At 41.1% G+C, this 27,601-nt stretch overlaps 1 protein-coding gene across 1 annotated transcript; it reads left to right on the forward strand.

Moving 5' to 3' along the window:
- Positions 1–131: 131 nt before the first annotated feature.
- Positions 132–27,323, forward strand: slc15a4 (solute carrier family 15 member 4). Its single transcript, XM_083978469.1, has 9 exons — positions 132–295; positions 506–1,131; positions 3,181–3,473; positions 4,188–4,329; positions 4,568–4,645; positions 7,118–7,298; positions 10,848–11,006; positions 15,515–15,673; positions 25,419–27,323. The coding sequence occupies exons 2-9, from the start codon at positions 559–561 to the stop codon at positions 25,565–25,567; spliced, it is 1,734 nt and encodes a 577-aa protein (XP_083834595.1). The 5' UTR covers positions 132–295; positions 506–558; the 3' UTR covers positions 25,568–27,323.
- The last annotated feature ends 278 nt before the right edge of the window (positions 27,324–27,601 follow it).

The raw sequence follows: 27,601 nt of genomic DNA on the forward strand, positions 1-27,601 counted from the left end.
GAACCAAACAAACCTCCAAATCACATGGATAGGCTCGTTCATCGCCTCGCTGACGGCGCAAGTCGGGTGCTTTTCATTTATAGATCGTCTCCAGGGAAACGCAAGTGTGACAGTGTCGACTGAGCCGTGTGTCACGCGATAGTACTGTGACTGTTTTTTTTTGTTGACTTCCAGTTCTCCTTTGATAAAGTAAGTTAGTGATTTAAGACGAGACAGAGTAAACACTTGAACGAAACATATTATCTAGGTTAATGGAGATAACGAGGACCACCGGGGCGTGTGTCAATAATTAAAGGTAATGTAAAACTCAAACTCTTAACCAAGCTGTCGCTGTGCTAAAGCTAGGTTAACATGACTGAGGGTGTTTGTATCACATAAGGACAGTGACTCTCCTTACACTACTGAGGTTTTGTGAGTAAGTAAAAGCTAAATGAGGTTTATCTGTGTACATAAAGATGACAGTGTTTGTTTAGCCCACTCAACTTGCTCTTTGTTTTCTTCGTAGGTTTGAACTCTTTCTAATCAGAGAGGAATCTGAGCCACTAAGTTTGGTCGATAATGGCTAACAACAGGGAGTCCGGTGAGAGCACCCCTCTTTTGGACTCCGGTAACAGACCCCCACCACCATCAATTTTCCAGGGAAGACGTCTGGCATGTGCAGCCATCCTGCTGGCAGAGTCATTGGAAAGGATCGCCTTCTATGGCATCACATCCAATTTGGTGCTTTTTCTCAATGGCAGTCCTTTTTATTGGGAGGGCACTCAGGCGAGCCAAGCACCTCTGGTGTTCATGGGAGTTACCTACCTTATTTCACCTTTTGGAGGCTGGTTGGCAGATGCGTACCTTGGGAAATTCTGGACTATTGTTTCGAGTTTGATCCTATATTTTGCTGGCTTGCTGTTTTTCCCTTTCATTGCTAATGAAAACACCAGGATAGACCTATGTGGGGAAGAGATGGCATTTCCTGTGCAACCTGCTGAGTGTCTGAGCAACAACAGTACCCCTCCAAGCAACGTTACATGCCCCATCCGTGCCCCATATTGTGGCCCAGTGGTCTACACAGGACTTTTTCTAATTGCTTTAGGTGTGGGTTCTGTGAAGTCCAACATCACTCCATTTGGGGCAGATCAGGTAGAGTAACAATATTACTTACAGATCTCTAAATGTTTGTTAAAAAATGATATTTAAAGAACACATATTTTATCATGCCTCTGAGGTCTTTTTCTCACATAGGCCTGTGTAAGATTTGGTATGCAGTGTAACATCATGGTCAGACATGTGATGGGATTTCTGCTGCACCATGACATTGCATTTAGACATGCATACTCTCCATCATCACTTTTTTATTTATTTTTTTTACCACAATGCCATAATAGCTCCTCTGTTTTTCACACAAACAAACAGAACAATTATGTAAACGGTAAGTGAAACACAACACATGTGGTAGTTTGGTCAGAGTATCCAGAGGAGCTAGAGGAGGAAGTTTAATAAGCAGAAAAGTTCATCAATGGTGTTATTGTTTCTCACAGTAATCGAATCAGGAGTGGGTAAAGCCTTTCAAAGGGGACTTGCTGGGTGAATACGCTCAGTACTTGATCCCACTTCGGTCAATACAAGATTTTCACGTTTCTGAACGTTTCAGTGGATCATGTTCAAACACACAGCATGTTTAACATCGAGCACAATCCATACATTGGACTACAACAAAAGGGTAACACTATAACAGAGGCGTTTCAGGGTCTGGTAGGGTACAGTAGATATAATTATGAAACACTCAGTTATTTTTTTTCTTGGCGCTAAATTGGTCAAATTATTAAATTCATCACACAAAAGACAGAATTTTCCCATTAATGCTCCTGCAGCTTAAAGTCCAAAGCAAGCAGCTGTAAATGCTTTAAAATTGCTCATTTTCAGGAAAATTAAGATTACACATTTGCGGTGTGAAACTGACTGTGATTAAAGTTGTGAGAGTGTTTTTTTTTTTAATTCACAAAAACAGCTTAGATGCATCCTTTGTAGGAAGCTGGTGCTGGACAGATCTTAAAGTTGAGCCATGAAATTTCTCTTTTTTTGTGAGATTTCATGTCTATTAGCTGTGTAATATTTACCTATCACATGCTGTGCTTGATGGAGGGTCAGTGCTGGAAATGTTGTCCTGACGTGACTTGAGCCTGGAGGGAACACAATGCCCGAATTGTGTCAAAATACAGGAGCGACAAAAGCAACAGCAACCATTACGTATATTAATCTCTACAGCTTTCTATAGTGCAGTTGTTGGTAAAACAGAACAATCAAGTGATTTTGTAACTGACACTGCACAACTCCAGTGGGGAAGCCCAGAAAGATTTATGCTCGGCATCAGCTTGTGAATGCCGTGACATTATCTCCCCAATAGTTAATTGTAGCTGTACTGCTGCGTCCTTTGTGCTCATATATAAAAGTCAAATCCACTTCATCACACCCTGATAAAATCTTTTCTCCACAGGGACGACTGCATGTGGAATGGCCCAGTAGCATTATGACAGTAACATTATGTGCACGCATAGACGTATAGCCTAACTGAATTTATTGCATTTTGGGTAAGCTAATGGTGTAAGCTGTCATAGCAGATTCTTCAAGAACACTCAGAGCCACAGGGAACAGATAAAGAAGAAACAAAAAGTTGCTGTTTATTTTGTTTATAGTTTATCACTCCCTGAAGACAAAAACACAAAACAAATCCCATTTCTCCCATAACCTTATACTTTTGCCAATTTCACGTGGCTATTAATTATGTTACAGTCAGATACAGAGTTATTTGAACCATCTTACTCTCTTTCACATCCCTGTCAGTTTCAGTTTTGCGACCATAGTTCCTCTTTGTGTTTGCAGTTTGTCTTTTCTGTTTTGTGCTGTCCTAGTCCTAGTAGTTTTGGTGAACAGTACAGCTGTTGTTGGAATGCAAAATATTTTTTAAATTATTTTCCTCATTGCGCAACTTCCCTATCAAAGTGCTGATTGACTTCAGACTTCTTTTATGCCACAGCTGAGCTGACTAAGGCTGTTTGGTGACAATCAAACCATTATGACACAATTATGGAAACGTTCAGGGTTCAAGTTCTGTTTTCTGCAATTGCTAAATAGTTTTATTTTAAATGATCTCCTTGTATGTGTGTTTTCATGTTCTGTGTGTAATCTCAGGTCAAAGACAGGGGACCGGAGGCCACGCGTAGATTTTTCAACTGGTTCTACTGGTGCATTAACCTCGGAGCGATCCTGTCTCTGGGAGGTGTAGCCTACATCCAGCAGAATTACAGCTTTGAGGTGGGCTACATCATCCCAGCAGTGTGCCTCGGGGTCTCTTTCCTGGTCTTTCTCCTGGGCCGGACTGTCTTCATCACCAAGCCGGCTGATGGCAGCGCCTTCACAGATATGGCCAGGATCCTGAGCTTCGCCTGCTGGTCCAAAAAACCCAAAGAACCCAACTTGCTTCGGTGAGAGCAGCACATCATCGCTGCGTGTCAGTCAATTTAAGGCTTTTTATACACTGTCAGGAGAGAGATTGTGTAAATTGTAGAATATAAAATCTTGTCAGGCAATGAAAGTGGAAAAAAACTCACTGAATGACAAGCAGCACTCACAATAACTGCAGTGTAGCAAAGCACTCATCAGTCTCAATGAGAAGGCTCTCTCCTACAGTGTAGCTGCTACTTCAGTTCACGGTAGAGTTCAGTGGCATGGTGACTATGATCCAGTAGAATAACGTAGCCAGGTGTTATGTTAAAGCCTCTTTTGATCCCCCAGTATAATTCTTTTCTATGCGCTGGTCCAGGCATTTATCTTCATTCCCTGTGGTGAGAAGTTATTCTGAAGTGCTGTTTGACTTTGAACCAAAGTAGCACAATCGGTTCAAAAACTTGACATTGAATATTTTAAGTTAGCCATTCCCGTAGCCTTTCAAGAATTTGTTATTAAGGCATTCTCTCCTGAGATGAGGATTATAGGCTTTAGAATGAAGTTTCTTTCCCGTCTCTAGAAGTGCTGTTATTTAGGAGGGAGATGTTCATAAAGAAGGCTGATTACATCTCCCACTTTTAAAATAATTCTAGTGTACTATAGTTTTTTATGTGTTGGTTTTATGCTGTCAGTCACACTGTACTTTTAAATAGCATTTCAAAGGTGATTTTTCTTTCTTTTTTTCCATGAAGCAACAAACCAACCCTGCTCGACAGTGCCAAAGTGACCTATGGAGGAAAATTCCCAGAGGACAAAGTAGAGGAAGTGAAAGCCCTGATGAAAATCCTTCCTGTATTCTTTGCCCTCATCCCATATTGGACTGTGTACTTCCAGGTAGGATCAACCCATTAAAAATAAATCAAAATTTATGAGCCATCTTTCATATGAGATGAAAAATGTGAAGGAATTTAATACAGTAATATGAGATCCAGATATGCACATGTGTTAATATGAGGGAAGATTATTTTCCCTTTCAATATTGGAGGAGAATGGTTTTGCACCAGACATCCTCGTGATCAGAAAGTGGAGAATTACTTCATGCTGAGACTCTAATCTCCTTATTGTGCTGCAGATGCAGACAACGTACGTCCTGCAGGGCCTCCATCTGAGGATTCCTGATGCTGGCAACAACACCGCCGACTCCCACCAGGTAATCTAAAGTGGAGACCCACTCAGTTCAAGTACCTGTTTCTTGTTTAATTAAAAAAAAATGGCATTGATGTGGTGACATTTGTGGTTCAACGTTGCAGTTTGTTATTTTTAAATATTAACTACAGCATGCCTCTATTGCATTTAACCTGCCTGCACATAAGTAGGTTTGAACTAGATTTTTCACTGCTGGAACTAAAGGAGTTAGTAGGTCACTGACACAATGGTAGGCAACAGCTGGAGGCTGCAGCAAAGGTCGGTAATGCCTTGGGGATTAAGTCAGAACTTTACTTCACAGACTAAAACCTTGCAGATTAGCAACCTGGTTGTGATTGTATCGTTCCACAGCAGCGCCTCCCCCTGACTCTTCCTGACATGTGTTGCTGGCTTACCTGTGTCTCGCTCTGACAGATTGGATGTTATATTCTGACTGGAACCCCCTCACTTCCTCCACATGATACACAACTCCTCAAAAACCAAAGGTTTAAAAGAGATAAAATTGGAATAAACTAGGAGGTGTAGTATGTACAGCACAGCTGTTCTGCTTTTTGAACAGACAAATTGGAGGTGATGGTGAAGTCCACGGCTTCCATGGAAATGTGAAGTGAAACACTTGCCTCTAAAGCACACAGTCTGACCTTGTCTCGCATAATTGGCATATATTAATATTTCACAATAATATTCATTGACCATCATGACACCATAATCTAACAATAACACAATCTTGCTCTCTTGCATCTCACTATGTCTGACTGTATTTAAGAACTACAGTATACTAGCTGTGTGTGTGTTTTTTTCTCACATGCTTTTTCATGGCGTATCAAAAACGGAACTAAGCGTTTCTGCTACCAGTCTCGACATTTCTCAACATCAAAAGGGAAGTGAGATTAGATGCCTCCGTGATTCGCTCCCTCACCTCACCTGTCACTTTTCAAGGCCTGAGATGAAAAAATACTGTCTCTTCAAAAAGCAAGAGTCCACATTAATAATATGAACTAGGAATGGAAGGCAGGTGCTGTAATTATTTATGATTGTATATGTCCTGACATATGTATACTCTACAGTAGTGACATGTTGTTTTACAGTAGTGTTAGTATTTGATTGAATTACATTTTGAAGAGAGATTGGACTAAAAATTGCTATTAAATTATTTAAATTAGTAAAAGGAAGTGGAGTTGCACACTCGTAGCCCCAATGTCAAAACAATTCGGACTTTTTAATACAATGTTGCAGACATGACCGACGTTTCGACCAGGAGGTCTTCTTCAGGGTCATTTTTTAAAAACAGCAATCTTTTAAAAAAAATGAAAACAATCTTTAATCTTTATAGAATCATGTGATTCTCACTCACAACAAGTTTTAAAAAAAAACTAACCATACATATATTTTTCAGACTTTTATCCCCTTACATCATTTAAATTAAATGTATTTGATGCCTGAGCCCATAATACCTCAATAAGCAAAGGTTTGAGAATTGCCCACAACAAACAAACATAATTTGGTGGAGCAAAAATAAGCCGTTCTTATTTTCTTTCATTGCTCCCTCAATGAGACTTGTGTATCATCTCTCGGGACCTATTATATAGACTATGTTTGCATACATTACTCGTACATAAATATATAATGTTTGTAGTCCATCTTGGGAAGTAAGAAATGCTGAACACCATGCCTACCACAGACCGAGGCTTGCTGGGACAACCACTGTAATTCATGCTAGGCTTCCCTTGGCAGAGAAAAAAAGAATCTCACTGAGCACCTTCTATCATTTTTAATATCATAATGGGCAAACAAGGGAGGAAAACTGTCTCTAAGGGGCTGTGTATAGATTGCCAGCAGTTACTCCAAGAAATGGAAATTCAATTTGAGAATAAATGATGCTATCAGAAGTGTTAAACCAGAGACACATCAGTAGCTCAGATGACACTAGGAATTTGAATTGCAAAAAACATCTCCAGCAGTTTGCAGTCTTGTAGACACTTTGTATACTCACTGTGTTTTCACAGCGTAGATATTCCTCTTCTAGAGTACACTTTATGGTAATGGATTTAGATCTGAGCTGAAAAACTAATTTTTGAATCGGCAGTTTGTGTCTAGGCCACTTGAAATTAATTGTATTACTACTGCAATTACTTCTAATACCACTACTAATATAACTCATATTACTTCAACTACCACTGACACTTATGATAATTATTTTAATAATAACTGCTAATTATTCACCACTCATACATTTAGTTGACTGTGTGTTCTTGATTGTGAATTGATGGAGTATTTTCCATATCTTTATGTTTGGTTTTGACCACCTGGGGGTGCCAAAGCAATATCAAGCTCAAAGTACACATACTCACGGGCGCACGTATGCACACTAACACTCGCTGAACTGTGTTGGAATGCATTGACATTCTCAGTAGTTTTCATGCTTTGTTGCCTTTTTACACAGTTTTACCTCATCTTTCTCCTCTGGATCCCACAGATGACGTTCCGCTTCCCGGCCGCCTGGCTCACCATGTTTGACGCAGTGCTCATCCTTATGCTGATTCCCCTTAAGGACAAAGTAGTGGACCCCATCCTGAAGCGTCGCGGCCTGCTGCCCTCCTCTCTAAAGAGGATTGCAGTGGGGATGTTCTTTGTGATGTGGTCGGCTGTGGCGGCGGGTGAGTGCACTAACAGACATGTCCTGGGTCCGCTGTCACAGAAGTAGGGCAGAAAAACACCAAGGAAACAACGAAGCTTTGGCTTGTTTACTGTGCTGAATGCCACATGTAATCAGTAGTTTCAAGGCAATGAGCAACGACGCCGTGGTTTCACATCTATATCATGTCCTTGTATTATTCAAAAGACAGATGTAACAAATGGCTCAGTCTTCCACCAACAACGGTGCAAACGTGGTGTGCTCTGTGAGGAATATTACTGCTGAGCCATTATTGATCTGCCTTGACTATGATTTACAAGTATTTGACAAATCCTTTCATCTAACTAATAGTTGCCTTTACTGTGTTGTTTTCTGCGGATGGTCTGTCTGTCACAGTTTCATTAATTATTGTTGAATCAAAAAATCACTTTCCACCTGGCAAAGAGGGAACCCTGTCCCACAGTTGTGTGTGTGTGTTTTTTTCTTTTTCTTTTTTGTTCTCTCCTAACCCTGTGGAGCACAGGGGGAGCTGTGGCATCTCCCTTTTTGGTCCTGAATGACTGCACCTGCATGCAGCACTGCTGTTCAGCCCTATTTACCTCCAGCCTGTGGATTATTTTGGAAATAAAATCTCAGCTAGGCCTGTCAGCGAGTGCTGCGGCATTGATACATCCAGGCTAAAATGTTTTGAGAGAGACGAGCCTGAAGGCAAGAAGAAAGCAAATCAGTAACACTCCTTGGAATCAGTGTACATTATATTTTCCACAGCCACTGCCCTTTCTGCTCCGTCAGATGCACAACACAACTACCACATAGAATATGAAGTTCTGTCATTAGTGACCTTTTAGATATTGGCTGGTGGGTCGGCTTCAGTCAGGTGCCAATTGATTGTTAAACATGCACTGAATCAAATTCTACAATTGCGCAGTCTAATTAATTTGTAAAATTTGTTATAACTATTTGAGCATATTTAAATAATTATACATTTTATATATAACCACTAATTAAAGGTCCAGTGTGTAAAATGGGGGGAAATCCGTGACATCCAGCGTTCAGATTCTAGATTCCAGCGCTCGCTTGCACTCACCCCTTCTGTCGGTAAAGTGACGGTGGACAAAAACCTCGACTGGGAGTATTTCAGGAGCATGGAGCGATGAGGTGAAGATCTAAACCATTTTACCATATGTCTGCTGTTTCCTACTCCTTCGTTCATTCCGCCATCTTCTTCGTTGGTTTATGTTTGAACGCGAAACACGCTCTCTGACTGGCTGGATTTTCCATTCGGGCTGCCGTACAAACATGGCGGCGCAAGATGGCGACACTCTATAAAGCAAAACCCTTGCTATATGTATATATAAAGAATTATAAGGCTACGAAAACCAAACCAATTCATTTTATAGCATTTATACACTTATAGTTTATTCAGATTGTGCCAATAAACCTTGCCAATTATTACACACTGGACCTTTAAGAGTCCTGGTCTGATCTAGAAATGAAAGGAAATAGTGTGTGAGGTTGTGTAAGGTTCTTGCATGTGTTTATGAATAAGGCCGAGATAGAGAGGGGTATTAGACTAAATTCACATCCTTGTGTCATACTTTCCACAGACATAGTGAAGAAGAGATCAGAAAGTTTGTTGAGGGAGAGTTTTCAGATGGTCTGCCTTGAGTTACTAAAGCCTGATTTAGCCCATCAACGACATCCCTTTCAATCAGCCAGATTTGGTAATAGGGCTATTAACCAAATCTGATGTGCCTACTTTTCGGCTGAAAGTAATATTTTCTTTTCAGAGGACATGAGCAGTTCCAGACGGAAAGGTACTCTAACATGTTCATTTCTGATGTTCAAAAAGCTATTCAGGTATTTACTTTTCCATTTGGCTTCTTGAAAGAAAATGCAATCCTTGCATTTGAATTCAGGCTAAATAAATTCTGAATATTGTAGGAAGCAATTTAGAGCCCTGGGAGTGGAGAGAAAGGGTTTACGATGGTGGTGCAGTGGTGTGTGCATTGGTCACAGAACAGTAGGTGAATATACGAGTATGCAACATAGTTCTGACCTGGATTTTAAGTAGTCAGATCAGACAGCTGGGTCCCATCTGTACAGTATGGTACTTTGTGAGTTATTGAGATCCAGTGTTGATGAAATAGTGTCTGCATCTAGAATAATATGCTGAGCCTGTTTGCTGTTTATCCCCAGCATTTACTTGTACTGACTTACGCACAGCGACTCCTCGGAGCTTCCTCTCACTCTGGATACATTCTGAACTGTGTTTCCCTCAGCTGGCTCTCCACGTGCCCTTGGTGCTTTTCCGTGTCTGTCCACTAACTGAAACCGGGTAGTTGTGAATGACCAAACGTGGCATCATTTGCTCAGAGAATAGCCAGTCCATCACATTGTGTTGTCAGCCTGCCACTCTCCGTCCTGGACATGGCTCTCGCCCTTTGCTTTTCAGAGCTGGAATCACTTTGATCACTGTGTGCAAGAAATGTGCAGGAATTTGTCAACATTGTTGCAGAGATATTTCACAGGATTTCATTGCACACATTGCCATCCAGTTGACATGGATGGCACGAGGACAGCTGGACCTCCCATGCAGTGCAAACAGACAGCTGAAGATACACTGTCAAGGCGACAGTGGACTGATTCTGATCCCCTTTTCATTTGTGTCCCAGACTTCAGCCACATGCTGGGCTCGGCTCTGAAAAGCTGCACTGACACTGCTTTTGAAGAGATGTTTTTTTTTATCGTGTTTTATCACATTCTCTTAACTTTGTGGTCTAATCTGCTTTGGTTAAAGCTCAATGGATTTTAGGTGTCCGAAAGCATCTCTTACTGTTTTTTTCTGTTTTTTTTTTCTTTTCAAATAAAAGCTGGTCCAGAGAGGCCAGGGATCATACCGAGTTGTATGATGTGGGATGTTTAGTAAGGGAAATAATGCGTTTATAGTATGAGACTCGCTCTGGGCAGCCCAGTGGCTACACTGCCAGAGATGGACGGCTGGTATTATAGGATAGCCGGATTACAAGGCTACAACTCCACTCAAATACAGCATTAAGTGTAGTTATGATAGGAGGCTGTCTCTGGGAGTTATCTGGAAATAGCCACTGGTTACATGATAATAGCTATCAAATAAAGCTTTTAGCAGGCGGTAGCGGTTGATGACAAGCGCTTCGCTCTTATTATTGAACCGTCCACACTGTTCCATCGCTGACTGCCATAATATGGAGGCATGCAGATGTGATCTTAATGAAGTGGTAGGGTAGCCTAGAAACCGGTTCAATCCCTAATAGACTGTCACTGAATCCTCTAACTCTGGCGGCATGTTGGCTGTTTCATGGACTTCAGAGTGATAAATACTTTAAGTGTTTCCTCATCCTGAAATATGCAAGAGATTCAGTCAGTGTCCTGTTGGCATTTTTTCCTCTTTTTTTCATGTTTTTCTGTTGCAACATTATAACCCATATAAAGTACGTGTGTGTTTTTTTTCTAACTTTTTTGTCCATTCTTGACTTCTCTACTTCTAGCTAACTGTTTCTATATGCATTGTCTTCCATGTCTGTTCCCTCAGGTATTTTGGAGACCAAACGCCTGGAGATCGTCAAATCAAATGGTACCATTGACCAGGTGCTTGGCAACGTTATCTACTACGCAGCAGATTTACCCATATGGTGGCAAGTGCCTCAGTATGTGCTGATAGGGATCAGTGAAATCTTCGCCAGCATTGCAGGTACAGTTTTTTGACGTCTAATGTGGAATTTACAGCTAACAGAAGCTCTCTTAAGCACTGCATTCAGGCAAACTGATAATTCAGAAAAAATGGTATCCTCCAGGGGTGAGACTTTGTTGTCTTTTGGTCAGATTCACCTTCACACCCTCTTAGTGGATTTTGAGTGGGCAAAAAATCTCCTGAGAATGAAAAAAAAATCAGTGAAGAGAAATGTTTAAAGCCGTTTTTTGAACAGTGTTTGATTCATTGCCAGACTGCACCAAATGAATGTGTTTGTGTGTTGTTGTCCTGACTAAATAGCCTCAGATGTCAATGGACAATTGATTATTCTGATTTTCTCACACCGCTGCAAGATGTTGTTCAGTAATGGGACATCTTGTAAATAAGAGGCAGATAAAGTCACTTATTTTTCAACTGAAATGGTGACAAAGCTGTTTCCGCTGGTGGCTAGCCGCCTCACATCCGCACTCTCACCCTGATTGTTGTCCAGACAGAGAGTGGCTAATGATGGATAAATACACAGATATCTGCTCAAGTCCATGTTCACTTGTTCACTGGATTATTCTGGACAGTTGCCACTTTGAATTTAAATGTGCCACCATAGTGATGAGTCTTATCACTGTGTATGCCCCTTCCCTCCTCTATGCACATTCTCACTCGAAAGAGATCATAAAAGATAATAAACAAATCACCCTGACACACCAGTTATATTGGAAGATCACCTCTTAATTATCCAATTAGCATGCATCCTTGGCTGTCAAACTGTTCATAGGGACATATTACACTTGAATACGCAGAAAATGGAGGTACGATTAATTATTAGTCCGGCCCATTGAAAGTGCTGACAGTTACATTTGCATGTAGACCAAAGATACAGAGTCAGAGTATTAACCATCCTCATAAGAATGGAACGCAGTGCATACCAACTCTTACTTTTCGAGACATCATTATTGGAGGAGACTGAGTCTAATGACTGCAAGTACAAAGGCATAATGCTTAGCTCAATGCAAAGCCCACCGTACATTACGATTGACATGGCCATAATCGTATGGTGGATTTATACAAAAAGAAAAATCACAGACAGTCACCCTTTTGAAGCCTTCATTATGAATTTGATAAAACTTCAACTTGACCTTGCTCACCTCTCTTGCTGCGGTTTGATGTTCATAAAATCAATCACCTGGTGAAATAGCCAGTTGTGAGTATCGGCTTCTGCCTAATTCAGTGAATTAAGCACCTGACAAATCAAAGCACTTCATCACATTGAAGCCAAACTCTAATCTGCAATATTTCCATAAAGTGGTCAAGCTCATTGATTTGCAACGTTGCCCACAACTGCCTATTGCCTAATACAACCACACATATTGCTTCCACGGTATAACAAGAGTATAACAGAACTGTGCAGGTTGACCGATCTTTCACCACAGAGCACAAACAAAACTGATTAATGTCCGCCAGCGTCTGTGGGTGGCAGCCAAGGTTCCAGAGGCAGATGTCTCAAAACCTTGGCACAACAACCCAAAACTATCTGCCCAACCTGACACCACTAGAAATGAGGGTAACTTTGGTAAATTAACCTTTTATGAAAGTCATCATCTTGGTGATAACCAACCTATTCATCACTTTGTCACCTAAGAAGGTGTCTTAATGGCTGAGATGCTTTGTGAATACATTTAATCCTCTGTCTTCTGTTAGCTGATAAAGGAATTTCTTAGAATAAATCACGATCATGATATTTTTTTGAGAATTACACTTGGAGCAAGTTTCACATTAGGAAACTTTGTTGGCCGTGGTCTGATTTAAAATCAGGGTTTACTGATATTGTTCAAGACATCTGCTCATCAATATGAGACCATCCATAATCCTTCAATGGAAATTTAGCAGAATTTGCTTTCCTCAGAGAAATAGATTCCTCTTTCTTCTCAAGAAAATGATTAGAAAGAAAATCACTGAATCAAAAGAGGTCAGAATAGTTCAAGCTGAAACTGACAGCTGCAAACTTCTTTTTGATACTTTCAGGGAAGCAGTCGAAACTGCAGCAAAACCAGCTCTCATTTCTTGTGAGCCCTGACCTAAAGATGAAATGCCAGAAATTGCTCTAATGTTATATCAAATCCTGGCTGTGAAATCTGAGACAAGCATGAAGCAACAGCAACAATGTTCTCCTTTATTAAAAGAGAGGAGTTTGTCTATGATAACTGTACTGTGTGGGATGCAGAGCTTTGCATTGTGGCAGCTGTGAGCAATTTCTTATCCTGCAGCATATATATACATTGTGTTATATCTACAGTGTTTCAGAGAGAGTTCAGATCCATCTAATTTTTCATATTTTGTCACGTTGCAGCCTTATGCTAATCACTAAAACTGTTCTACCAAATGTTGCTATGACACTTGAAATTTAGCACAGATGCCGTCCATTCCTCTTAATCATCTTTGAGATATTTATACACCCTAGGCATTATGGGATATTGAACGTAGATTGATTTATTTTTATTTCAACAATGCTACTACATTACAAAATGTAAAGAAAGTGAAGCGGTGTGAACACTGCCTCAATGTGCTTTATCTGTTTGAGTCTCTTGGTCAGTCTGAACTCCTTTTTTCTCTGCAGTCATGATGGCGGCTTCAGGCCTCAATTACCTTAGTGATTGGAGTTTGATTGAATTTCTCCTTTCATTCTCCTGTTGCAACTGATCATGTTGTTGTTCACTCCTTCTTATAGACCTCACTGTATGTCTGTAGAGTGAAGGTTGAAGCATTAATACTTTTTCTTCTGGACAGATTATACAGCTGATGTAGTCGCTGATGTTTTTTTTTTTGTGGGAATGAACATTTGTCATCTTTTAGTTTAGAATCCATGGATACTAAGATTTGTATGATAAGAATATTATAAAGCCCTTGAACAGAATTCCATTAAGCTCCTATAAAACACTGGAATTTGCGCTGAACTATCAGGGTCCCTATGAAATTCAAATCCAGACATAACAAAGCTATAGGGATCCTTAAAATAAACTTACTCTCTCCTCTCCCTGCATACCATCCCACTGAGCTTACTTCAAGGAAAATTGGCTGACAGAATTGTGACATATGTCTGGTAAAGAGGAATATTTCCCCTTAGTCTTTTTCTGTTTGAATAAATCTCTTTAAAACCTCAGGTGCCTTCAAACTTCCTCGCTGCAATCCTCAGTCTTGTAGGACGATGGATAATTCTTTGCACATACACCACCCAAGTCTGTCTGCTTTCAGGCAATAAGAATATGCAAAAAAAAAAACTTTAGCAAAATGATTCCCTACAGTATTTTTAATTATGTATTTCACTTTGGAAAATGTTAAAGGCTAATGCTATTTTCCAAGAAAGAAAAATCAACCCCTCTAACGATGCCCGTGGGAGGAAAAAAAAATCTATATACGTGTTAAATTCCATGGCTGGCTTTTCTTACCTTGAATAATTCTGCCTTTTGGTCGAGAAAGGTCAAACCGTTCACTCGGTGCGTGGTGAATGTCGTGGGATGCCACCATAATCGTATCTGAAATTATTATTGTCACAAAGAGCTGAATTTAGCATAACGTTACAATATTGCTCTGCACTGTTCTCTTGCCATGTGCAGAGCTACAGTATATCTCAGATCCCTCATCAACCTTTGCAATCCCCTGTGATATGCATAGCTATTGACCTGTGTTTGTTGCTATCAAAAGGTTAGCTCAGGATATAAATAAATGTATCGTTTTGAACTTCTGAAAAGGTCATTCATGTTTTCCACTGAGCAATAACCTTATTTTATCTCATTTCTTTTCTTATGTAAGTTCTTTTTTTTTTTTTTTGCACAACTGGTGCAGGTATCTGTATGGAAACTATTCGTCACATTAATTTGTGCTATGTCCCTCTCCAAGGAAGGTCTTAAAAGGCAACCGTATTTAACCATGGCTCCCTAATCTCTCCTGACAGATGTAGCTATAGGGCCTCATTTGAAAAATCACATGTTTGAGGTGCCATGAAATTATCAATGTCAGCTCACAGGCAGACAGATCTCTAGGCGAAAAAGACACAGATTTGATGTTAATTTTCACTCCACATTGCCCTCTCTCTCAGGTCCCTCACAGTGCTTTCTCTCATGACGCAGTAAATACAGAGCGACGAAGAGTATCACACCTTCGACACTTTTACATAAATAAAATACTTCTGTTTTTTTGAGTCTGCTACCACTGAGCACCACAGACCTGGCCTTGGTCTCACATACAACATACTACAGGCGCTGAGAAAACCCGTCATGTTACATGCATGCCTCATTTGTTCCACTATCACACATGAACTTGACAGGAAGTGCCCTGACAAGGGTTGTAACTATATAGTCTAACAATGCAGGCTATGTTACACTGTCACTGACTGTAAAATGTGAAATCTTTGCTTTTATTTGCTGCAGGTCACAGCATGTAAACTGTTTGTATATACCACATATCTCACAGCATTTCAACAAATATCTACTCATTTACCCTTTATTTTGTTGCAGGTCTGGAGTTTGCCTATTCTGCAGCCCCCAAGTCCATGCAGAGCGCCATCATGGGTCTCTTCTTCTTTTTCTCTGGGATCGGCTCCTTTGTGGGCTACGGGCTGTTGGCTATAGTCTCCCTCAAGGCGATTGGCTGGATGTCATCGCACAGAGACTTTGGTAAGAGATTAAGTCATTTTATGTGTTGTCATGCACGCCTCAGCCAACAGCTGGAAAACCTGACCAACTTAAAGGGACATTGTGTAACTTCTCCTGTTATCTAGTCATGAAAATCGATTATTTCATTCAAAAGTCTGTTTTTCATTAATCAGTAATCCCCCCCATCAACAAACTGAAGTGTTCCTTTCAGCTCTGAATTAGCCGTTCATATCATTCATATCTCCATGGAGCGGGTAAGCTCGGTGCTGGCTGCCATGTGGTGTCGCCATGTTTTTACGTTCAGTGGCAGCGTGACGGTAGGAAACCACGGAAACTCAGCGGAGACACCGGAGCAGTCGGCTCAGGTCGAGGTGGCGTCTGTGAAAAGTCACCGCGGTAACGCAGTGAGGAGGAATGGAGCGTTACACTGATGCTGCATTCACCTGCAGTCGGGCAGACGGCCGTCGCTAACAAACCAGATGTCATTTTAGTCACAGAAGTCCAGAGAAAGCCGGTAAAACGTGGGTCAGGTAAACAATACAACATCGCCATGACAACATATTGTCACGTGTATTGTTTTGCCTCGTGCTGACGGACCACTTGTTTACATAGAGACTTGTTTATGCCCTGGCTGTCGTCCGTCTGCCGTCTGCCCAATTTCACGTGAATGCAGCATGAAAAATACGATTGAGTTGCTTGCGATATACAACCGCAACGCTAGATGGGAGGAATTCATACACAATGTTCCTTTAAGTTAAACAAAGGATGGAGAGGTCACTCATAGTGATGAACCCACAGACATGGATCACCTCAATCTGCACAAACTAGCCTCACACCTTTATTGCTTATATATCAGTTCATGCTAAATGTGTCTCCATATCTTCCGCATATGCCATATCAATTTCTCACTTTCATAGCTCATAATATGTTTTATAATATACCCGTAATGCAGCTTTGATTGTGTAGGAATTGAACTGTGCAGGTGAGCATTGGGCTTTATACAGTATGCTTTATGATACTGCTCAGAAACAAACAATTGCCCCACTTGCTGTGTGTGTATGCGTGTATATGTGCGTGTGTGTGTTATTGACCCAGCCATCACATGCATGTAGACTCATGGGAGTCCTTATTGGGCTGACTTTATCCAGCTTGGAATATACAGTAAAGAGTGCTGCTGCTGTTCTCTTCAGATTGTCCTCAGCACACAGCTGATTGATCATCACTCATACAGTTTTCTTCCGCTCGTACTCCACCTGAATTGAGCATTACAGTTGTCAAGCTTGCCGTTAGTTGCCCAGTGCACATATAGGACATATAGAGGCACTATTGACTCTGCACATTGACTGTATGTATGGACTGGTAATAGAATTGTTGGTATCGATTCAGAAAGCAGGAATTTATTTTCCGGGGACACACCTAAAGAACATTCATAGCTTGTGCTGATTTAAAATCCACTTAAAGAGTTTGTAAATTAGACGCAGAGAAAGGGGAGGGTGGGGGGCAACACTATGCGCAGCGCTCTTGTTTTCAGAGTGTTTCCCATAATAAATAGACATGTCAGACTAACGACAAAAGGTTTGTGTAAATCTGTCCAAGTGGTAGAATGAATAGTGTGGTGGTGGCAGCAGATGGATGGGCTCCCTAGCTAAAGGAAGCTCCCAACCTCGATGCACTTTTCCCTGAGCGTGCGGTAAATAAGCCAACACTGTAAATTGTTTACCCACAAACACCTAATAGCTCATTAATACAGTGTGCCGACAGGTTGGGAGGTGCTTTTGATGATGTTAGCACGGGAAGATGTTTGGCACGCTTCATAAAATTCATCCTTTTGCACCGCCTCGCTTTACTCGAGGGGCAGTTAAGCTGGAGCCGGATTGCCTGTAAGACTTCTGTTTGCTTTCCAAAAGAAGTAATTTAAAAGGTGAGCTGCAGAAATGGAACAAAACATCCTCCTGGCCACTGATAAAAGACACATGGCACAAAGCTTAGGCGTTAAGTGCAGTCAGGAACCACGCGGTTTGTTATTGTGGCTGTTTTTCACAGTTTGTTGGATGTAAGCGTCTTCCACATCTGGCGCCTCTCTAGGTGGAATAGATTCAACTTATTTCCATGGCTGCGGGGCAAAAACGGTGTGCGGTAAACAGCATCCTGGGTGAGCTGTGCCGAGTTGTAGCGAGCTTTGCATGCCTGAAGACAGATGAGCAGCATTAATCACAGGCTGGGGGTCTGATTACATAGCCCTACTCCTCTTAAGTAAAGCTGTCCCCGGAGCGTTACATGGAGATGGCACCGCTAGTCTAAGTCTGGTGGATGCTGTTCTCTCCAGTGTTCTGCCGTAGCGCCGACTTTCCCACTGCTCTGCATAAAGTAATGTCAGTCGGTGTCACGTGAAGAGACGTTGAGTCTGCCTTCTGTCATCAGAAAGTGGTGAATGAGTTCTTCGCCTGCAGAGATGGATTTCAGCCAACTATTCTCACGTGTTGAGCTCTGAGTATGTGACATGAGTTCTGGGAAGAGGTGTAGGGTCTGATTTTTGTCAGCAACACCATCACAAACATTCATTTGTCACTCTCTCAGTTAATCATATACCAAGAAACAAAAGCAAAGCAACAGGTCACTTCTTCAGAGATTTTAACCCTCCTGCTGTCCTTCTGGGTCAAACTGACCCAATCTGTTCCCTTCCTTCCTTCCTTCCTTCCTTCCTTCCTTCCTTCCTTCCTTCCTTCCTTCCTTCCTTCCTTCCTTCCTTCCTTCCTTCCTTCCCTTCGTCCTTACTTCTTCTTCCTCCCTCTTTTGATCCAATTGACCTGATCTGTTCCCTATCCCTCCATCTTTCTTTCCTTCCCTTCTTCCTTCCTTGAACGAATCTGTTCCCTCCCTCTATCTTTCCCTTCCTTCTTTCCACAATCCTTTTCCCCTCCCCTTCCTTCCCTTCGTCCTTACTTCTTCCTTCCTTTTTGACCCAGTTGACCCAATCTGTTCCCTCCCTCCTTCTATCTTTCCTTCCTTCTTTCCTCCCATCTTTCCCTTTGTCCTTCCTTCCTTCCTTCCTTCTTTCCCTTCGTCCTTCCTTCCTTCCTTTCTTCCTTGACCCAGGAGGACAACAGGAGGGTTTTCAAGTGTCCATATGTGAATGATTTTGCCGTCGTGGGGGTGAATGAGCATATATGCGGCTGAAATCTCTTGGCAGTGGTCTGCACCACCATGGAGAAAATGGATATACAGTATTTGACTCACATCTGTTTTTAAACTTAAAACATTGAGCTTATGTGTTGAAATTATTGATCTCTCAAATCCCACAGCACGTCCTCCCCCCCCTCCGGTTACACATGGTGGAGGAGTCATTCATCATGCTCTTTTATTTGGTATTTTTATAGGGCTGGCCTAACACCACCTCATCCTTTCCTGTCAGAGATAGAGCTGAGCCGTTTTAACCACATGAGCCAAGTCAGTCAAAGATCAACCTCCACTTTCTTCACAAGCATTATCTTTTTCACAGGACGAGGTTTCTGTTTCCAGAAACTCTCTTTTGTTGCATTCAGCTTGTTCCACCTTTTGTAGGAGTGTGGGAGTTTTTTTTTGTGAGCGGCTGCGGTCATGTGACAGGAAATGGCCTTTTCTGGGAGCAGTGTTTAAGTCCTGACTGATCTCATATCAGATGTCTGGGACGTGTTCAGACATTCAGAGCGAGCTGACATTCGCACATCCTGCTTATGAAGTGTTGGATCACTCTCAGTGAAATGTCAGTATTTTAATGGAAACCTTTAATGTCAGATCTGGCAACTTTAACACAAACTCTTTTTCTTTCGGGAAGGGATCTGCTCGTATTACACACGTCAGAGACACCTGACAGCAAGTTTGACAATTAACTAAACTCCAGTGTCAAGTTTCTCTTGAGGCAGAGGAAAGCTGCAGAAAACCACATTCATAGCTGAAACAAACATGCATTGATTCGCCCTGATTTCAGAGGATGGCACTGAAATCAGTGAAGCATTACAATTTTGGGTCATTGCACTGAGGCCTCTGGATCAATTGACCCATTTTCAAACATTATATTGATATTGACCTGTTTCATCTGAGCTCACTTAGTGAACTCAAACCCACTTGCAGGTAAATTGACCCTTGAGTTTATATCACCGCTCACCCCTTCCACTGAGGCATTTAACGTAAATAACACAATCTTGTCATCAGCTGTAAAACAGGAACCTCCGAGAACACGTGTGGAAATCTCTGCCTTCCACTATTCCATCCCTCGCTATGAATTTGCCTTTAAAATAACTGTCAAATATTTATGGGCTTCATTAATGTTTTTTACAGCAAGTCCTTGTTTAGTCTTTTGCTCCTGTAATTAGCCTTCCATAATTTTTCAAAGTGCTTAGCAGCCAAGTGGGCCCTGGGGGGGCAGAGGCTGAGAGGAGGAGGTAGAGCCTTACTTAATGTATAATGAAATTGGAGCAAGAGCCCTCACAAAACTGAAACCTTGCACAATTTTCAGGACTGTTTCAAAAATTGTATGGTGCCTTTTTTTTTTTTTTGCCAGGCTCCTTTTTCTTTGTTTAGGCGCTAGTTAAAGAGAGAAGTTTTAGAATCTAGAACAAAGGTTGAGATCCAGTCATCTGTCAGTATAATCTCACCAGAGCAGGAGCTGTTTTTTTTTTTTCTTCAAAGCGGTAAAGATGCCCTAAAATCAGAATTTGTCTCATGCCTCATTTTGACATTCAGCACCTGCCCAAGAGCAAACTCACAGAGCGTTGAATATGTTGCTGTAAATCCTGCACTTTTTTCCACATGGTCTATATTCCACTTTCAGATCATATTTTTTCTAAAAGCTCTGGATATTGCTGTTGTCGTACAGACGCGTACCATTTGTATGCTGTGTCCACTGCAATACTGCTGTGTTAATTAAGACTGCAGCAGCAGACCCTTGGTTTACTATCTGTTAAAGTGAATTATCGATTGAGAATACAAGAACCCTCGCCACAAATGCACTTCCCTTTTCCTCCCTTGCTTTGCTGTCAAGCTCATTGTTGTGCACCTCATGAATTATTCAGTCGCTGCTTTGGTTTTTGCTCTGTTTTCCACAATTTAAACCTTTGACCGGATTAAGATGACAACAAAATAAATTAAAACGGCGACAGGGGTCAAAGTGTTTGTCCGGTTTCCCATTTGCCATTCATTTCATTAACGCTCTGGCAGAACTCCACAGTCGTCAGCCAGCTCTCTGTTCCCAGATCAAAGGTTTCCAAACTATAGAGACGGCCCGATGCATGGAGCGCTGACGACGGAGCTCCTCTGTGTGATGCATCCCATCATCACGGTGTTGCTTTATTTCCCTCTATTTCTAATTATCCCCAGACACACCACAAAGAGCCGGGGAGAAGAGTTATCTCCATGCCCGATACACATGGTGACATTATAGAGCGTGATCTGCTCGACTGATCACAACAGATCAGGCAAAGCACCGGGGCCACTTGTTCCAAATTAGTAAATCCTGCTCTTTGATTAGCAGCAAAAGACGCCCTATTAAGTCATGTGCAACGACAAGGTTTTAGTGTTAGTTGATTCTCTGTGACATGCACAACTGCCTCTAATGCAGTGAGCTGGCCTTTAGCGCTGCATGTTTTAATCGCAGCTGTTGACATTATACAGTATAGTTTAATAACATTCACAAAATATGTCAGCACAGGGCCAGATTTATATCCATGTGCACAGAAAATCACTCAGTTTTCTCTGAAGGAGCACGTTTTTTTATTTTTTATTTTTTTTGCCACACTGTTCTAATCAATTTTTCATCAACATACAGTTTCTCCAAAATGTTATAATACTTTATTTCTCTTCTCTGTATAATTTAAACAATTATGGTATTGTAAATGCAGATACAAAAAAGGAAATTAAAGTGAAAGGCAGAGCCTGTATATGTCAAAACATTACATTTAATGACGTTAAAGCAGGATCTAGAGATTGGTATCAGTAACAGCACTATTTTTTTTCAATGCTGTACCTGTATCAGTAGTTTTTGTTATTTTGTGTGAGAGAGAGAGATAAAATCTGTTCACATGATGCCCTGTCCAGCACACTCAGAACAATCAGCTGGCTAATGATTATTTTTCATCAATAATTCATGTTTGTATAATTAAGTTTACCCTGTGTGGGGCTGCTAACATAAAAAACACACCTGGAGCAATAACAACAGGTTAGTCAGTGGAAAACTGCACATTTCTCCTCCTGCATGTGACTTTCACTGGATGTTTCAATCAATGTTTTTCAGAAATGAAACATGAACAACACGTGATGTGACAAACACTTAGCTGCACTTCTGAACGATTAGTTCTCTCCACAGTTTTCACTAACAGCAGGGTATCTGTGTGCTTGTGTGTGTGTGCTCCAAGTTGGGCGAGAGTGATGCTACTCTCTCTAACATAGACAAGGTCAGAGAGACAGAGAGAGAGAGGTGCAGACAAACCTGTACAATGAGAACAGCAAAGATGCATCATGTCTTAATCATCAAAATGGAACTTTTATGTAGCAATAATAAATAGGAAATTGATATATGTTTTTTTAATTCTTCAGTACCTGGAGCAGAACCAGAGAGGTTGGAGCTTATATTACATTCTTTAAAAGATGTAGCCCCAGGGGGAAGTCATCCTGAGCAGGACCATCAGTAAATCTGTCTTCATTTACACTGGTAACATCAGTTGCATCAGAAGTTTCTCCTCAATTTCATGGAATCACTGCAGCAGGAGACATATGTTCATACACCTGCAGTCCTGCACAAGTGCTGCAGTTTCAGTCCTCGACTGAATCACATGCAAATGACAGCAGGCCACTGTAAAGGAACCACCACACCTCTGCACGGATCACGTGGGTCAGTTCTAACACAGCAGTCGGCTGTTTGTGCAGGAGAGACGCCAGATTACCAGAGCTCATTAATCCCACACATACAACCTCTGCTCCAAGTCAAAGAAAGAGAAATAGCAGTTTATTCCTGTTTATTCTTTAAATCCACGACAAAACAAATGGTGCTGTGTCATGATCAATTTAAGATGTACATATTTTTACCACTTGTGGTATTTGTTTGTATTATTTATCACTGGACTAATTAAGTCTCACACCATTTCCCTCTGGCTGCAGATTTGTGATCTTTGTATTCACATTATTATGCTGCTCTCCACCAATAAGACATTTCCTTTTCTTTCCATTTATTGGCCTGTATCATCATGAACGGCTGTGATTGGAATAGTTGTTTCACAGCCCTAAACCCAATAATGTGATGGTGTGAATTCTTCCTGTTCATACCCAACTTGGTCTAGTCCTTTTCATAGTGTGTGCGCCTGCACCAACATGGTTTGTTTGTCGAGACCTACTGCTCTGCACTGGGCCAAGTAAAATGCAGCTGCAGCAGTACATTTTCTATCATTTTCAATCAGAGCTTATATGGCATCAAGGCTAACACACAAAGTAATAATTGTAGTTGCATTGTTATAATACATTTCCTATAATTTTCAATTCAAGTCTATAGGATTGGCAGTTTCATTGTGGCATTACATTTTCTATATTCTTTGTTAGAATCTTAATACTTAAGTACAGGGAAATGACCTTGTCCATGCTTTCTGTTTGTGTTGCTGTATCTTTTACAAAGCCTTGAAAAAACTGAAAACAATCTAATTTATGGATATGCCTCAGTTGCGTACACTTAAACTAAGCCATAAGATAGCTGGAAAAGTAACATAAATGAAACATCTTAGCCCGTCCTGCTTTAGTCCTTAAGCACCATCTCAACCCTGGGGGATGCTGACTTTAAATTGACAGGTGTAATTAGACCATACTCCTGTACACTCACACTGCACGCACACCCCTGCCATGAGAAAAAGGCAGAAGTTGAATTGAGAATTGCCCCGATATCTAATTAAAATCAAGCCTGCTTCTCTTTTTCCTGCTCTTTATTCGGTGTGACAGCTCCACATGGAGAAGTTAATGGGAGCTCTCTGAGAAGACAGCAGCTTGCTCCAGGGCTTCACATTTACTCATTTGACGATAATATAGCATGTAAGCTATAGGTGTCTCTGTTCACTGGCCAAACTGTGATTTACATGGAGACTGCGCAAACCAAAGACACGTTCTTTAAGGTATATTCTGTAGGAATTACTCCCAACTTCCGTTGTGGTTGTATATCACAAGCAACTCAATCGTATTTTTCATGCTGCATTCACCTGAAATTGGGCAGACGGCAGACGGACGACAGCCGCTGCACATAACGGCATAAACAAGCCTCTATGTAAACAAGTGGTCCGTCAGCACGAGGCAAAACAATACATGTGACAATATGTTGTCATGGCGATGTGGTATTGTTTACCTGACCCACGTTTTACCGGCTTTCTCTGGACTTCTGTGACTAAAATGACATCTGGTTTGTTACCGACGGCCGTCTGCCCAACTGCACGTGAATGCAGCATCAGTGTAACGCTCCATTCCTCCTCACTGCGTTACCGCGGTGACTTTTCACAGACGCCACCTCGACCTGAGCCGACAGCTCCGGTGTCTCCGCTGAGTTTTGAACCAAATAATCGATTTTCGTGAATAGATAACAGGAGAAGTTACACAATGTCCCTTTAAATGTGCAGCAGCTTTGTTCCATGTAAGACGCCCTTCAGCAACCAGCTCACCCCAAAATGTTTAAATGTTTAGCAAACTGCCTTATCGCACGCCGTTGGCTACAAAGTCAATTGGTGCGCCTGACATGGTCAAGAGGACCAAAGCTGCTCTAATGCCAATCCAATTGTCTCCATACTCGAACAGTGGAGACAATTGTATTGTTGTCAGCTTTGCCCTTCATGTAAAATCCCAGCAAGGCGAAAACAGGATTTGTTTAGAGCTTTTCTCCTGAGCTGTGTTGCTGAATGAGGACAACCACTTCAATCAACTGTGCAGCCAATGTTGAGACAATTAGAGTTTCCGGGCCCAGTCGGAAAGCAATTGTTTGGGGATGTCAACAAATGGCATAACTCCATTGTCGTCAATGTTGCAAACTTACTGTACAGTTTGTTCTCAGTTCTGTCAGTCTCAGCGCCGTGTGTTTGTCCTGCCCTCCCTCCTGTACACAAGAAGACATATTTCAATCCCAGCGAACCACAGCAGAAGGCTCATCTTTATTTTCTTCCTCCTTTTTTAATGTATCCTATTCCCATGAGGAAACAAGCATTCCTTTTATTACCGATGAAAGACTCCCCAGGTCAAATCACAGCTGAGGGCCCATATTGCTCTGTTATTTCTGATACTTCAGTCCCACATCATCAATACCGTCTCCCTGTGTCAACAGCGAAGTGCAGGGTCAACTGTCTTCACTTTGTGTTCACAGTGTTGAGATGAGAAGTAAGAACTCCCCCACCCTCCTCAGCTCCGCTTCTGAATCCTAATTCCTGCCAGAATCACATTACCCTGCCATGCGCACTTCAAGCGCTGCCTTTCATGTTTAGTAAAAAACTAAAAACACACAGCAACCTGTCACAGTAGCGAGCTCGTGGCCGTTTACCTTTGCCTTTAGTATTCTTTTAACATGAAGTGTGTGATAAAAGAACCCTCCCGCTGTCCCCCTCTGAATACGTCGTGACTGACTGTTTTGTTCTCTAAATTTCCATATTTGTCATTATGTTATGCAGCTCAAAGTTTTCAAGCATCACCTGAATGCCAGTGTCATTGTTTGTAGTCTCGCATCAGGCGTCTCAAACTCTGTTATAACAGTGTCCTTGTTTTCTCTCTTCTCTTCTAGGTAATATCAATGACTGCTCCCTGCACTACTACTTCTTCCTCCTGGCAGGGATCCAGGGCATAACCTTGCTGGTCTTCCTTATTGTCTCTGTCAAGTATGACAAGAAGAGCAGAGCAGGAAGCCAAAGGCAGAGACACGCCTCTTCTTGACCCCCAGCACATGTCCCGGTATCCCCTTCACCATACCTGCCTTCTCCTGTCATATCACTCTGAGCTCAAAGACCCTGTCCACTGGGTTCTTACTAATCACATCCTACAACAGTTTGGGTTACCTCATGTGATTCTGTCTTGACTATTATATTTCTTATTTATGTTGGTTTTAGCTTTTATGTGGGAATACTTTATCCTTTTTATATAACAGCAATGGTTGTACATCACTAGGTGAATGCACAGGTACCACTGAGAGTATAGAGATGAATGCCGGAGCCATGTTTGAATGGTTTCCACTGTTCTCCCAAAACCCTGTGTGTTCGCTCCTGTTGCCTTTCTTTGATCATTTGCACTTGACTTGAGCAGTGGTGCCATAAAAACAGGATATTTTTGGTATTTTCTGATCCTGAAGAATATGCGGTTGTGTTTATTCCCTTTTCTTTCTAACAAAATCTTATTTTTGGACTAACTCTTTTACTCACCATTTTACCAAACCCAGTATGATACATCAGTATTTAGTCAAACCATCCATTTTAATGATACATGGCACAGATTTGTGCATTAAATCTTGATTGGCAGCATTATTTATTGAATAAAATTACCACTGTTGCATCCTTCAAAAACCCTACATAGCAACACAGTCATGATCACATCAATTGGGAGATTAGTTTTCATGCAGGTGATCATTTTATGTTGTACTCATTTTGCAGATTCACTGAAATGATTGCTGTTAATGTTGAAACAGACTTTTCTGTTGTGCTAATCTAATATTCAAATCTAATCTCAAGAGAAAAAAAATCCTCCACATTTGTTTCCACTTCCTGTGATTACGTACTATAAATCCACATTATCATATATCATACAAATCTGCAAATTAATCCTCAGGCAGCGCCACAGGAATAATAATTACTCCTTGTGTTAGAAATATTCCAGGACTCCATGAAGCATCACAGTAGATTTTTAATTTTGGTAAAACTGTAATACTGCAAATACTGTATCAGAATGACAAGGAACTAATCAGAAATTAACCTTAAACTTAACAGTGTATCTGTGGCATTAATGTTTGGACCGTGAGAATAAAGTAGGTTGGGACGTCATAAAAGATGCATAAAAAATAAAAACGTAAACCACTCTGACATCAGCTCAATAATAATTAGAATTCCATAGCGAAATAAATCGCAACCTTGACAGTATTTGCTGTCAGGAACTTTCTCCAGTGTTATCATGGCTTTGCAGCTTTGCCAGAAAATCTTGAAGCACAGGCTTCTGTTTTATTGTTGTATTTATGAGACTGTGATGCATTTGTTTTAGCTTTATTATGTTAAGAATAATGTTAGTGTGTGTGTGTTTCTTCAATCCTCAGAATAAGTAGAGCACAAGGTACTGAAGTTACTCTCAGGGCTCCAGGAACAGTGTCAAGTGACATAACTCTCCATAACTGCCTTTGGGAGCACAGAAGAGTGCTTAAGCCTGTGGTGTAAATAAAGTTACATTTGTAACAGCACATTAGAAGAATAAGAAGCTATCCCACTGACGGTACGTGATGCCTTTTTAGACTGATTTTAATTTGTGTGTAATTAGTTGGATGAATGAATGTTTCTTGTTGTATGGCATATTTTATATATACTTGCTTTGTCATCTCAATCGTCTTAAGAGATTTATCATTTTATTTTGGAAATATATTCTGTTTTCATCATGCTGCAGAACTGGAATATTGTTTTGTGGTTCAATTTGTGACCATTAAAGGACATTAACTTAAGAATTTGGTCTCCATGTTTGTCTTAATCAAGTATAGGAAATAGTTCAGACATTACTTCACAAAGTGGTGGTAAAAGCTTTTTTTCTACTCATGTTTTTCTTGCAAGCCAGCACTGCTTTGTTAGATGTTGTGCAGTCTGAGGTATACTGTATGTAACTGAATACAGTTACTGTCCCTTACTGTATAGGCTCATTAGCACACTCTTGTATTCACATGAGTTGTGTTAAATCACAACATAATTGGGGGCACCAATTAATGTTGTGATTTAACACAAC

This window comes from Trachurus trachurus, assembly GCF_905171665.1.
Source record: "Trachurus trachurus genome assembly, chromosome: 9".
NCBI lineage: Eukaryota > Metazoa > Chordata > Actinopteri > Carangiformes > Carangidae > Trachurus > Trachurus trachurus.

Coding starts and splice junctions, on each gene's coding strand:
- slc15a4 (XM_083978469.1), top strand. CDS start 559: ATGGCTAACAACAGGGAGTCCGGTGAGAGCACCCCTCTTTTGGACTCC. Junction 1,132..3,180: donor CTCCATTTGGGGCAGATCAG/GTAGAGTAACAA, acceptor GTGTAATCTCAG/GTCAAAGACAGGGGACCGGA. Junction 3,474..4,187: donor AAAGAACCCAACTTGCTTCG/GTGAGAGCAGCA, acceptor TTTTCCATGAAG/CAACAAACCAACCCTGCTCG.